The sequence below is a fragment of the Lithobates pipiens genome, unplaced genomic scaffold, assembly GCF_037356315.1.
Source record: "Lithobates pipiens isolate NorthernLeopardFrog02 unplaced genomic scaffold, aLitPip1_a1.2 Scaffold_8, whole genome shotgun sequence".
In the NCBI taxonomy this organism is placed as follows: domain Eukaryota; kingdom Metazoa; phylum Chordata; class Amphibia; order Anura; family Ranidae; genus Lithobates; species Lithobates pipiens.
In genome coordinates, this window is record NW_027507903.1 from 106,732,278 (window position 1) to 106,747,112 (window position 14,835).

At 41.3% G+C, this 14,835-nt stretch overlaps 1 protein-coding gene across 2 annotated transcripts in view; it reads left to right on the top strand.

Annotated features, from left to right (window-relative positions):
* LOC143963708 (uncharacterized) overlaps window positions 1-14,835 on the top strand; it is a 73,059-nt gene that overhangs the window by 22,711 nt on the left and 35,513 nt on the right. The window contains exons 6-10 of one of the 2 annotated variants that reach the window (XM_077473419.1): window positions 3,377-3,394; window positions 6,375-6,460; window positions 10,014-10,114; window positions 11,407-11,550; window positions 11,956-12,063. In XM_077473419.1, coding sequence (XP_077329545.1) covers window positions 3,377-3,394; window positions 6,375-6,460; window positions 10,014-10,114; window positions 11,407-11,550; window positions 11,956-12,063 — 457 coding nt within the window. Of the gene's footprint in view, window positions 1-3,376; window positions 3,395-6,374; window positions 6,461-9,308; window positions 9,612-10,013; window positions 10,115-11,406; window positions 11,551-11,955; window positions 12,064-14,835 lie in introns of those variants that run through there. The other variant, XM_077473420.1, reaches the window with a different exon arrangement.

The following is a 14,835-nucleotide window of genomic DNA, read 5'->3' on the forward strand; positions in this document are numbered from 1 at the left end:
TGGCTGACATCAAGATGGATTACAGTACATAATGCTAGATTATGTAAAAATACATTTAAATATGTTCTTAAGAGATCCTCCTTTAAGTGAACCAAGCTAGACACAATAAAATGTTTGTATATTATTTACAAGCAGCAAATAACCTTTACACCATGATCTAACTGATCTCTGTAGCCTCAGGAACTGTGAAGCAATTAATTCTCAAAGTTCACAGCATAAACAATAAAGTCATTAATTTAGCAATTCAGCTCACCCTGATCCCCTCCAAACAATGACTTTGTAGCTTTCAAACCTTCTCATCTCTAATCTAAGTACAGAGAAGGTGCTCTGGGAGGGGGCAAAATGAGACGAGCTGCTGAGAGAATTGCCTAAAGTGATTATAAACGCCTACATTTTTTAAAGCCCTTTCAGTAGCTTATTTAACCATTTACTGAGTATAGAGCTTCTTTATCTTGGTGCCATGACCTCTGCCCCGGGTTTCTTGTTTCAGGGTGGCGCATTTTTCTTTAAGCATTATATATTTTTTTCTTTTTATTGAAGCATTCTATAGAGCCACTCTTACATGCCAGGATTAGAGTTGTGTCTCCCTGTGTGCACACACAGCCCCATAGCCTAGAATGGCAAGGCACTTCTCTATTTCTTCCTCCTCTCTCTTGATTCTCTAAACTAGCAGACTGAAATATCTTTCCTATAAGAGACTGGAAGTTCAGGGAAGCAGGACTAAGAGAACAGGAGCCAGCAGCCCGTGGCGGCTGGTGAAGTTTTAGGATGGGGGGGCGTCAGACCCGCCCTTCCTTTTTGACCCCTTCCCACTTCTCATAAGCCCCACCCCTTATAGAATCCACTCCAACCCTGTATTCTACTTGCTTCTATCCATAGTGTTAGCAGTATACAGCTAAACATCACAGGACAGAGTATACAGCCCCAGCATCACAGGACAGACTATATAGCTCAGCCTTACAAATCAGGGTATACAGCTCAGCCTCACAGATCAGGGTATACAGCTGAGGGTATACAGCTCAGCCTCAAAGATCAGGGTATACAGCTCAGCCTCACAGATCAGGGTATACAGCTAAGGGTATACAGCTCAGCCTCACAGATCAGGGTATACCACTCAGAGTATACAGATCAGGGTATACAGCTTAGCCTCACAGATCAGGGTATACCGCTTAGCCAAACAGATCAGGATGTACAGTTCAGCATCACAGATCAGGGTAGGGTATACAGCTTGAAGTATACAATTCAGGGTATACAACTCAGGGTATAAAGCTCAGCCTCACAGATCTCTATATACAGCTCAGGGTATACAACTCAGCATCACAGATCAGGGTATACAGCTCAGCATCACAGCTCGGGGTATACAGCTCAGGGTATAAAGATCAGGGTATACAGCTCAGGGTATACAGCTTAGCCTCACAGATCAGGGTATACAGCTTAGCCTTACAGATCAGGGTATACAGCTCAGGGTATACAGCTTAGCCTCACAGATCAGGGTATACAGCTCAGGCATACAGCTTAGCCTCAAAGATCAGGGTATACAGCTCAGGGTATATACTTTAGCCTCACAGATCAGGGTATACAGATCAGGGTTCACAAATCAGGGTATACAGCTTAGCCTCACAGATCAGGGTATAAAGCTCAGGGTATACAGCTCAGGGTATACAGCTTAGCCTCACAGATCGGGGATACAGATCAAGGTATACAGCTCAGGGTATACAGATCAGGGTATACAGCTCAGCCTCAGGGTATACAGATCAGGGCATACAGCTTAGCCTCACAGATCAGGGTATACAGCTCAGGGTGTACAGCTTAACCTCACAGATCAGGGTATACAGCTTAGACTCACAGATCAGGGTATACAGCTAAGCATCACAGATCAAGGTATACAGATTAGGGTATACAGCTCAGCCTCAGGGTATATAAATCAGGGTATATATCTCAGACAGCACCCCCGACCCCCCCACTCGCGAGGCTCTGATGACAACACCCCCCACTCACGGCTCTGGTGACAGCACTCCTGCTACACCCCCTGCTTGCAGCTCTGGCTCTGATGACAGCACCATCCCCCCTTGTAGCTCTTGGCTCTGACAGACCCCCGCGGGTGTCTCTGCTCCTCTTCCTAAGCGCCAGGCATTCAATTGGAACACCTGACACTTTGGCCAATTGGGAGACAGATCTGACGCCCTGCCTCCTGATTCTCGGGGAGGAACATTAGAATGTATGTTAGAAATATGTATTCGCTATCGCCACACAATTGGGTGGGATTGAGGTGCACTCTCTGCGCCCTGAGCCCACCCTAATTTGAAGCCTATTAGAGCCTCTGGCTCTAATCAGGTGCTTAAAAAAAAACACCCCCTCCCACCCTCCCCATAAGAGTCCATGGGTCTGGCTCCCGGAAAGGGGCCCGGCGCATGGATGGGGGGGGTGCCCGTGCGCCCATAATGCACCGGCTGCTACTGCCAGCAGCAATGAAAGTGTTGGGGAATGAATAACAATAACAAATAGTTTACTGGCGAGTATTTATTTTATTGTGCTAAAGGGGCTAAACTAAAAAAACTCTGAGTGTTTATTATTACTATAAAGTGGTTCTAAAAGCAGAAGGTTTTTCACCTTAATGCATTATCTGCATTAAAATAAAAAACATTCTGTGTGCAGCTCCCTCTGTCACCCCCCCCCCCCCCCCTTATACTTACCTGAGCCCAATCTCAGCAGCAGCTCTGTCCATCCTCCTTTTCCTCACAGGGCAAATTGATAGCAGCGGGAGCCGTTGGCTCCTGCTGTTGTTAATCAAATACTGTGACAAAGGAGTGGGGAGCTGGGTCAAGCCACGCTGTCTGTGTCTATGGACACGGGCAACGTGGCTTGGGATCAAGCCAGCAGGTATATCACCATAGAAAGTGGCTTCCTATGGTGGCACACATAGAAGAGGGAGTGCCGGTGGGGAGCCCTAGAAGAGGAGAAACGGGGCTGCTCTATGCAAAACCATTGCACAAAGCAAGTACGTATAACATATTTATTATTCCTTAAAAAAAAATTACCCTTTACAATCATTTTAAAAGACTTCAGTGCTTCTTTTAGAAACTTTGAGGATGAATTACTCCACAGTCCCTGCAATTGCAAAGGTCATCTGCAGCTTATTTTGAAGCTCATTTACTGTAAGAATTTGTGAATACTTGTATTCAGCAATATATGCTACAATACACATTAAACGCTACATTTATGGTTATTGTACATGTTATTATAGAAATTATTATTGTGTGATTTTTTTTGTATTAACTTGTAGAGTTTACGTTACTGCTGTGAATCTAAAATGTTTATATTTGAGAATATTTTTCCTTCAACTACCCTTTAACTGTTTTGTCATAATCTTTCACAGGAAGCCTTCAGATGACAGGTATGTTAAACGGTTAATGGAGAGAGGAAGGATACAGGTAAGAAAATAGTAAGTCTATAAATAAAGATTTAAACCAGGAAAATGTGCATGTTGCATATGGACTCAAAGTGGAGGTACATAAGTATATCTCTCGATAGTGCTTACTTGCCTCTATCCAAAGCACCTAGTGTATTTTCTGTTTGCTCTCTCATTCCCCTGCTATTTGCATGAGTCATTTGTTTCTGACAGTCTGCGCCGACACCAGAAGACAATCCCTGAAGATGGCCTTGGCATGCCCCTCCCCACCATCATTTCTAAAATGATGTCATCATCGTCAAAATGCTCCTAAAGTCACACGTGAGGAAGACTTGATTAAAAATTAGAATTTTTCTTTTTGCCCTGCTTTTCAGTCTCAAAAAAAAAAATTAACAATTTAAACTCAACATAATGCTCTTGTTGCCAGTCAGGTAAAGTCAAGAAAAGATGGCCAATGATGCTTTGCTTTGGTGGTACCCCCTGTGACATTTGGGCATGCATTCTGTGTACTAAGTGTGTGGCTGCAGCAAATACAGTGTCAATATCATTTAGTAATAGCTAAAAGCTGGGAGCTGCAGCAGAGACTCCTGTGAACGGAGTAAGGTCAAGGTCACAAACTAGTAATGTTGGTTTCACACAGAGGATCCACACTCAGTCTTGCTCCGTGGACAAGCATAAAGCACATGAAGCCCAATGTCTTAGAAAAGTCAGGTAATTTGGGGTGGGAACATTGAACTGCACAAAATGCTAAAGAAAACACGTAAAACCTGTATAAAGGCACATTTATTGTGCAATACAACTTTATGATTTACTCTATGGTTACTTTTTTAAAGCTAATATGTTTTTTTATCCGCTACATATTAAGTAGTGTATATATATATATATATATATATATATATATTTTTTTTTTTTTTTTTTTGAAGGCCCCTCATATATGAATATTTTTTTATTTTCATATCCAGCCAGATGGTGGAGCTCTGGAATCCTTTTTACAAGATCAGCTGCCTAACCTTGTCAGCTTTGTGGAAAGAAGCTTCTTTTTTAGCAAGCTTGAAACCTGAAAAGAAATTGACACACAGAAGTGAAGCAGTTAGAGTAGTAACACATCCCCCTCACCCCCTTCTTCCTGCTATTTTAAAGTAATTCTAAATGTTCCATTTTTTTTTTTTTAAATTAAAATAACAAACGTGTCATGCTTGCATGCTCTATGTAATGGTTTTGCAAAGAGCAAGATTTGGCACACTCATGCACTCTTGCTCCTGAGCCCCGCTCTGCGAGTCAATGACCCCCCCTCACTGGCTGTGATTGACAGCTGAATGAGCCAATGGCTTCTGCTGTTGTCTCTAAGCCAGTGAGGAGAGAGCGAGACAAGAAAGCCTCTGCTCTCATGCACATCACTGGATTGGTATCAGGCTCAGGTAAGTATAAGTGGGGTTGGGGGAGGGGTGTCTTCATGCATAAGTTTCTTATTTATCTTAATGAGGACAAAATGGATTAAGATAAAAAACCTTTTGTCTTTGCAACCAAAAACATTATAGTTTCCTGTTTATGTGTGTTGTCAGTTGTAGATTCATAAAGTAATGTATAGCTGCTGTTCTGGTACATGGTAGGTTTACTGTGTTTCTTATAATTTAACATTGTACTTGATTGTGTTGTTACCCATTTATTATATTTGAGATTTAATATCTCTCAGATATGATGTGGGTTAAATGAGAGTTCTTTGACCACGAGTGAAAGCTTAAACACAATAACAAAACGTATTGGTGAGTAGTAGAAAGTCTAAACTAATACACATCAATCATCTACAGAAAAAGAGTAAAAATCATGGATTACATGAAGGAATACAGAGTATATTCCATTAAACATTAATCCATGAACAGTAGGACAGAAAAGTCATAAGACAAACATATTTAGTTACAAGTACAATGCAAATATTTCCCATAGTTACAATTCCCACCAAGGTTCCATGCTGGTGGCTGCTCTACCATAGAGTGTGTGTTCTCCCCTCCCATCTATTCTGTGTATATCATTACAGGCTGATGCCTCATTGGTTGGCATGGCGTAGTTCTGATTGGTGGGCCTCCCTTTTCCTGGTTAAGGATTGGCTACATCTCCAATCCCTATACTTTGCATAAGTCAGCCACCTTTATTGCAAATCTTTGGCACAGACTTTTTGAGCCTGAGATTTAACCTTGTAAGTAGACATTTTCAGGGAAATTAACCACTTGCTTACTGGGCACCTGAACCCCCCCTCCTGCCCAGATCAATTTTCAGCTTTTAGCGCTGTCACTCTTTCAATGATAATTGCGCGGTCATGCAACACTGTACCCAAATGACATTTTTTTCATTTTTTTCCCCACAAATAGAACTTTCTTTTGGTGGTTTTTTATCACCTCTGGGTTTTTTATGTTTTGTTCAAAAAAATTAAAAAAGACCAATTTTTTTTTTAAAAAGCTACAAAACCGTTTTATAGTTTGTCAATAAATTTGGCAAACAGGTAGTTTTTCTCCTACATTGATGTACGCTGATGAGGCTGCACTGATGGCCACCGATAGGCTGCATTGATGGACACTGATAAGGCGACACTGACGGGCACTGATAAGGTGGCATATATAAACAAGGGATACTTTGAAGTGAAAATTTGTAGAACAAAGAGGTTTGGGTCCCATTGTTTAGATAGACAAGCTTAGGCACAGACTCGTCTGTACAACAGAGACTTCTGTGACGCTATCTAACACACCCACATTGATACAAAGCTAAATGAAATATATTCATAATTACAATGTTTTACAACTATTAATGGAGATTTCACATAAACTTATAAGGCAACAGTGTCCCAACTATCACTGAATGATCACACCTAAAGTATATCTATCAGCCAGGGTTTGGCATTCCAGATACCGTAATAGAATAGAATCTTGTAAAAAAAATGCTGCAATGTAAAATAAAAATAATTATATTGCAGGGGAAGGAAAAAGCTAGAGAAGGTGCTGGACCAAGCAAGGCAAGACATTGGACAGCTAACTGATCAATTACTGCAGGCCGAAAAAGGTGATGTGCTCCTCTTTGGTTTTATTATATTCTATTTACATAACAGACTATTGACCCTATTCAATAAAGAATTCTTATTAACTCATATCAGCCAATCAGAATGCTTTTTTTTACTGGCCTGACATTAGAAAAGTGCATTCTAATTAGTTCTGCACCTAAGAATAAAGACCATTTTACAACAAAAAAAGGCTATATGCATTTGTCCAATTTCATTTAGCACATTCAGTGCCAAGTTGGATATTTGATGTTTTTTTTTTTTTGTATTTAAACCTGCAGAGTTGTATTGTATAGTATCCATTAACCACTTGCCGACCAGCGCACGACGATGTACGTCGACAGAATGGCACGGGCAGGCAAATGGGCATACATGTACGTCTCTTTAAATTTGCCGCCCTGCCATCGGGAGCGCGCCGCCGCCGGCGCGCTCCCGCGCTGGTCGGGACCCCCGTGAGTCAGGTCGTGGGACCCGCGGACTCGATCGCCCCGGGCATCCCCGCGATCGTCTCACGGAGCGGCCAAATGAAGAAATGCCGTTGTAAACAGCATTTCTTCATTCTGCCTAGCAACTAGTGACGCTGATCTCTGCTCCATGTGATTGGAGCAGAGATCAGTGTTCACTAAATGAAAGCCCAACCCCCCCACAGTTAGTAACACACCCCTAGGAACACTTAACCCCTACACTGCCACCCACTGGTTAACCCCTTCACTGCCAGTGTCATTTACACAGGAATCACTGCATTTATATAGCAGTGATTACTGTATAAATGACAATGGTCCCAAAAATGTGTCAAAAATGTCCGATGGGTCCCCCACAATGTCACAGTCACAATAAAAATCGCTGATCGCCGCCATTACTAGTAAAAAAAAATAATAAAAAATTATTAATAAAAATGCCATAAAACTATCCCTATTTTGTAAACGCTATAACTTTTGCGCAAACCAATCAATAATCGCTTATTGCGATTTTTTTTACCAAAAATATGTAGAAGAATACGTATCGGCCTAAACTGAGGGAAAAATTTTTTTTTTATATATTTTTGGGGGATATTTATTATAACAAAAAGTAAAAAATAATGCGTTTTTTTCAAAATTGTCGCTCTATTTTTGTTTATAGCGCCAAAAATAAAAACCGCAGGGGTGATCAAATACCACCAAAAAGCTCTATTTGTGGGAAAAAAAGGACGTCAATTTTGTTTGGGAGCCATGTCACACGACCGCGCAATTGTCAGTTAGAGCGACGCAGTGCCGAATCGCAAAAAATGGTCTGGTCTTTGACCAGCAAATTGGTCTGGTCTGAAAGTGGTTAAATAACCAAGTTTGAACTATATACTCTCATGCTTCCATGTGTAATTTTAACATCATACAAAGTGTTAATTACAGTAACATATGTTTGTTGATTACAAATCTTTAAAGCTGCAGTTTATTAAAAAATAAATAAAATTCCAATAATTTTTATATGCAAAAGTAAATAAACAAGTTACAGAATTCATAGAGTTATGCGCTTAAGTGGTTAGCACTTCCGTCTAGCAGCACTGGTGTTGTTGGTTTGAATCCCAACTACGGTACTGCCTGCATGGAGTTTGCATGTTCTCCCTGTGCCTGCATGGGTTTCCTCAGGATATTCCAGTTTCCTCCTACACTCCAAAGACATAATAGGTAACTGGCTCCTGTCTAAATTGGCCCTAGTATGTGTATGTATGAGTGTGAGTTAGGGACCTTAGATTGTAAGGGCAAGGACTGATGTGAATGCACTAAATTTAAAGTGCAGAGTAAATTGATGGTGCAATATAAGTACCTGTAATAATACTAATCTTATCTTAATATGGTTTACTGTGATTTCCCAAATAACATCATATGTCCCCTTCTAGGGTAACAGCTGTGTTCTCTGATCAGTCAACTGTTTTATAGAACAATTTTACCTCAACAATGATGAAACCTAAATTTTGTGCAACCTAAATGAGAGACTGAACGTATGGATAGTTAAATACAAGGAGAGAGAAAGGGAGGAAAAGAATGAGAGGTAGAAAGAGAAATGGGAAGAAGTGAAGAACATACCTCTAGCCATCTAACGTGCCCTGCTATCAATGCCAGTTAATGTTCTCCTGATATGTAGCGTACCCATGGGTCCCATAATTTTTCAGATAAATGTAGTTTGCCAATAAAAATAGCGGATCTTTTTTCATTTACTATTATCCATGATAATTTTGTGTGGACCATGAAGACCTCCAAGATCTGGCAATTGCTGTTTTAACTGCCAGGAATGCAAACTATATAAATTTTCTTGTATGTCTCAATACCTCTTCCTGTGGACGACCTAGTAGGGCTTGTCATGGAGATTTTTTGAGGTTTGTCTGGGTTAAGGAATAAATAAAATTATATATGCAAATCCAAAACCTCTTAACTTTTGGCATGTCCATCAAATGTGATATTCTTTTCACTCCTATCCACACCCTCTAAAACTGTTAGGGGAGGCACCTGAGACATAAGAAGCTATTTTAGTCACAGTTATGTACCATCTTAGGAGTATTTTATAGTTGGCTTCAATAATGGAAGCGTTAAATAGGATTTAGATGCAGTGAGGGCTAATTCATGCCACTCTTCACAGCTTTAGCTACATTACTTACCTATAATGAAGTATGTCCCATGATGTGCAGGCTGTAGAGTTCTGTAGAAATCTTCACTGCAGCGCTGCCCTGTCCTCTTCTTACTGCTGAAAGTTCAGAGCTGTGGGGGTTAACAGCTTTAATTCTCTAGGCTAAGCTGTATTAATTAGGATGATCCAACAGAGACACACCCTCTCCTGCCCTTTCCTTCATTGAGAAAAATTATTTCTCTGAATACACTGCCTGTAACACAATTTGTGATTGGAGAAGAGAATCCTGTGTCTGACCAGACTCTCCCCCTTTTAACTGTGTTACATGCAGTGTAATCAGTGAAAGAATGTTTCTCAATGGAGGAGATGGCAGGAAGGGGCATGCCCCCATTCGATTATCTTTAGTGTAGCTGAGCCCAGAGACCTGAAGCTGATTACCCCACAGCTCCAGAATGTCAACAACAGGAAGGGGACAGGGCAGCACTGCAGTGCTACAGAATCTACAGAAGTACTACAGAATCTAGCAGCCTGCACATCATGGCACATCCTTCATTGCAGGTAAATAGTGTAACTAAAGCTGTGGAGGAAAAATATTTTTAAGCTACACTTCAGCTTTAAAGCCAACGTATACTTTGGCACTGGATGTTACAAAATTGTTTGATGGACATATGTTAGTATTTCTGTCCTACAGCACTTGCCCATAGAGAAACCCTGCAGCAGCGCACTTTTTATTTCTGATCTGCACTAATATTACTCCCCTACACATACATTTCACTTCTCTAAATAACACACACAGGCAGTGACTCAGCCTTACCTGAGGATTACTTCCGTAGCCATATGGTCTTTATCATAGCCATGCATTTTTTAATTGTAATGGATAGTCTGCTTTCCTGACAGAAAATGTGGAGAAATCTACTTGGCTTAAGACTTACCGTATTTCATCATTTTCCCTAATCACAGATCTAACCTTAAAAGACCAACAGTTGAAAGAATTGATGACACAGAATGAAAGAAGATTTCTCGAGATCCAACATGTTAAAAGTCAGTTGGAAGTCACAAAGGTTGGTAACTAAGAAAACAATAAGGTTATTCATTGGCATTCTGAAAACCCTTGTCTCAGAAAATTACATAAACCATTTTATACAGATTTAGAAACTTAAGACTAAGGGCCGGTTCACACAGCGGGCGATGCGAGGCGACACGACTCGCCTCGCCTCGCTCCCGCAAGTCGCCCCCGTTCTGTACAATGGAACCGTTCTGAGAGGAGCGACTCGAGTCGCTCCGACTCAGAAAAAAGGTTCCTGTACTACTTTCGGGCGACCTCGGGGCGACTTGCATTGACTTCTATACAGAAGTCATTTGCAAGTCGCCGCCGAGGCCGCTGCAGGTCGCGGCGAGGCAAGTTGGAGTCGCCTCGCCTCGCCTGCAGTGTGAACCGGCCCTTAAGAAAAGCAAAAGTTTACCGAAAAATAAATACTGTGGTGGAATTTTGCCACACATGTTATAATACAACAAAGACCATAAGTTTAACTGTCTGTCTGCACCTATTTAAATGTCAGCAGCTACAAAAAGTGTAGCTGCTGAATTTTAATAATTAGACACTCACCAGTCCCACGGTCCAGACACTCTCTGCTGCACTGACATTCTAATTGTGGGTGCCTGGCTGAGGCTTCATAGCCGGACGTGCACTGTGCGCTGTGAATTACCAGGCAATCTTCTGGAACCTGTGACATAGCCCAGAAGATTGCAGGGAGGGGAGGGAGAGGTGATCTATCTTCCAGCGTTGCGGCGCCAGGGGAGGAAGTGGGAGCTGGATGCCTGTAAAAACTGGGTACTCGCTCCCCCCTCCCCAAAAAAAGGACCTCCCAAATGTGGCCTGTCAGGGGGTCACCAGCACTTAAAGTGGAAGTTCCATTTTTTGGCAGAACTCTGCTTTAATTAAACAACAACAAAAAAATATGTGCACCAACTAAAATTAGAGATTTTTTTTGGTTGGTTCTTAAAGCGGAACTATACTCACCTTGACTCCAGCATTGTGGAGTACCAGAGCACCACACAGGCCACTGACATCTTCGGGCAGCCGGCTTCTGGGTATCGATTGCCAGCCACTATCATTGGCCTGGCTGAGATTATGTTATTCCCATGCATTCACGCATGTTCAGTCAACTTGGCATTGCTGAACTTGTACAATGGCTGTACAGAGACGGACAGGCAGGTAAGTAACTTTAATTCAGAGAGACATAGCATGCATAAGTAAAGCTGAAATGTACATCTGTATTTTTGACTTATAAAAGATGCTAGATTATACTCATGCATATACTGTTAATCTCAGGCTTTGATTTATTTTAACTAGAAAAGTATGCAAACCCTGCAGGATGAGACAGTAATGCAGCGAAGGCTTCTTGAGACTGAGCTAAGGAGACAAGAAGGACAATTAAAGAATCTTGAAGATCAAAAAACTGCAAAATACGAACAGCTGACCGATGCCAGTACTCAGGTATCTAATACTAAAGATAAAGGATTTACTAAACTCATATAACGCCATACAGTTTTGTTTTGCCTCTCTTGACTCCTTTGGAGTATTCTAACATGATTCAGGATGAGGGTATCCCCAGGTACAAGACAAGACAGTGCTCAGCAGACTTATGGCCAGTTGCTCAGTTGACCTAGCAACACTGTCAATAGGGTCACCATCATAGGAATTGTGGGAAATCCTCCTTAAGGAAACCAAAGTCGGCAAAAAAAAACTGACAGGGGTTCTACTAATAGTACTTTCTTTCCCTATCTAATTTACTAGTCATAGCCTTCATTGTTTTTTATATCACTTCTCATCAAATATTTAAGTTATTCCTTAGATACAACATGTATTTCTTACACTGATATGTTAACCATTTTCATTAAGTGGGAAATCTTAAATTCCGTGAGTGAAGATGAAATTGTCCCAGCCATCACAGAAGAGGAGGAGAATGTAAAGGACTTTATGGAGAAAGCTACGCAAACTGTCCTTACAGTAAGTAAAACAAGTCACCCAGTGAGTCAAACAAATCTTAACCATTGTGTTAGGGAAAGGCCAGAAATAAGGCCCAGAAAAAGTTCTACTTGATATTATATAATTACCATCTAAAGGCATGCTGGCGGGTTATTTGGCCCCTGTCTTAATTATCCATAGTATGTGTAGGTATGAATGTGAGTTAGAAACCTTTGAGTGTAAGCTTGAGGGCTGAGTAAATTGTTAGCGCTATAATAGTACCTGTAATAAATAAAAAATAAAGGTCTGATATATCAAGGGCTTGACCTGTTTCCCCTTAGCTACCAATCAGTTTAAATCCTGTCCTAAAAGTATCTGCCTGACTGGCATCTGCGTGGAATTAAGTCCAGTTCTAAGTAAGAACACATTGGGGTTGATTTATGAAAACTGAAGAGTGCATAATCCGGTGCAGCTCTGCATAGCAACCAATCAGCTTCCAGGTTTTATTATCAAAGCTTTATTGAACAAACTGAAGTTAGAAGCTGATTGGCAACCATGCACAGCTGCACCAGATTTTGCACTCTCCAGTTTTAGTAAATCAACCCCATTGATACATATCATTTTTTCATTTCAGTGGGAATGGGGTTGATTTACTAAACGTGGAGCGTGAAAAATCTGGTGCAGCTCTGCAAAGAAACCAATCAGCTTCCATTTTTATTTTTTCTTGTCAAAGCTTAATTGAACAATCTGAATTTAGAAGCTGATTGGCTACCATAAACAGATGAACCAGATTTTGCACTCTCCAGTTTTAGTAAACCAACCAATGTGTGGAGTACTTTATGTTGTTAGAATAAAAACAAATAGGAAAATAACACTTGCAACCACTGTTTTTACTTCTTTCAAGTAACCCCTTGAAATGAATATCTATTTAAATTGTAACTAATCTAAGAAAGGGCCCATCATTATTCATGTACAATAAAATGTAGTGTTAAAGTGTGCTAAAGCTAAATTATTATTAGAATAGAGCAGGGGTCCCCAAACTATGGCCCTCCAGTTGTTCAGGAACTACAATTCCCATCATGCCGACTCATGTCTGTGAATGTCAGAGTTTCACAATGCCTCATGGGATGCGTAGTTCCGCAACAGCTGGAGGGCCGTAGTTTGGAGATCCCTGGAAAAGAGGATGGTTAAAGTCCTTATGTTTTTTAGCCATCTGTGTCACATTGGGGCAAGTTCCCTTAACTTCCCGTAGACACAATAGGAAGTGAGAAGAATACATCTCAGACAGTTGTAACCGACACAATTGTCCCTATTGAAAGATTTTACTATTATTCCTGTACTGGTGACAGCTCAAACTTATGGATTTTTCCATTCTTTCAGTCCCAGTTACAGTGGGCACCAAGAGAAATGGAGTGTCAGACTCTACCTAGCATGGATGCAGGCAGCAATAAAAACATGACAACCCTCATTCTTCTATTAAAAACTGAAAGTAAAGCTTGGATTTAGATACAGAAACGATTGAGTACTGTCTGTGATACATTTTTATTTGCACAAACGTCCAGTTTTTCAGGGTGTTAGCGCAAATAAAAAAGTATCTTTGACCGTACTCAATTGTTTCTGTTACAAATGCAGTAATATGGCTATTTCCACCTTCATCTTCCAGGACAGCTACTTGAGAGATGATTGGCTCCATCCTCTACAGGAAACACAAATCAGACACATTTTAAAAGGCCCCTCCCTCTCCTCTCCTCTCCCTCTCTTAAAAGGACCTTCAGTTGTTTTGTGTAGACCCTCCTAGAGTACACACATGTTTGCTATTTTTTGTTGGTCTGGTAACTGTGGTTGGCGGACCCCTCTTTTTTTGTGATACCCAGATGTCTGTGGTTTTTCTTTACTTCAATAGAGTAAAAAGGGCCCCTGTGTTGATATGGATTACTTGCCTTGTGTTGTCTTAGCAGCGGCAAATTCTATTGCACATATCCAGCGTTTGCCTGGATATGTGGAGATGTCCGAGTGTGCATCCTCATGTTTTCCCTGCATTGAGTGTACCAAGATGCACTTCTGGTAGAACTGGAAGTGATACGTCACATTTCCGGACGCTGATGTCTTAATCGGCTCAGCGTGCATGCAATGCAGGGGTTTCGCGGCGGTCAGCAGACTATCTCACCAGCTGGCTTAGCGTCATCTCTATGGAGTCAGAGGACATACCTGTGGATGGAACACCCGCTCAAGCTGAACCAGTGGCTGCATCCGGGTCCAATGCTGCCCCCAGGGTAAGTGCCTCTACATAACCTGCTGTTAGAGCTACGACAGTTGGGGATCTGTATATATTTGTTTCCCCTTTTCGGCCTGATTCACACCTATGCATTTTTTGTGCTTTTTGCATTTTGCTGATTTGCATAGTCCATTTAACATGGCTTCCATTGGAACACGTTCTGTAGTGCAAATCTGCAAAATGCAAAAAGCACTAAAACTGCATAGATGTGAATCAGGCCTTAAAGGAGTTACTTATATACTGTTTTTTACTCAGTTTTTTTTCCTAGGTTGATAAACATGTAAAGAAAAAAATGTGGGAACAGAAGAGTCAAGCCCCGTACACACGATCGGACTATCCAGCGGACCAGAGTCCGCCAGACAATCTGCCCGTGTGTGGGCTCCGGCTGGCTTTTTTTTCCCCAAAAGACCGGCGAACTTAGAAAGAAGTTTTGACTCAAAATTGTCTGCCGGACTGCCGAGTCCGGCGGACAATCCGCCCGTCTGTGTGCTAGTCCGCCGGACTTTTGAAATGAATGGACTTGCCCACACAGAGAAAAG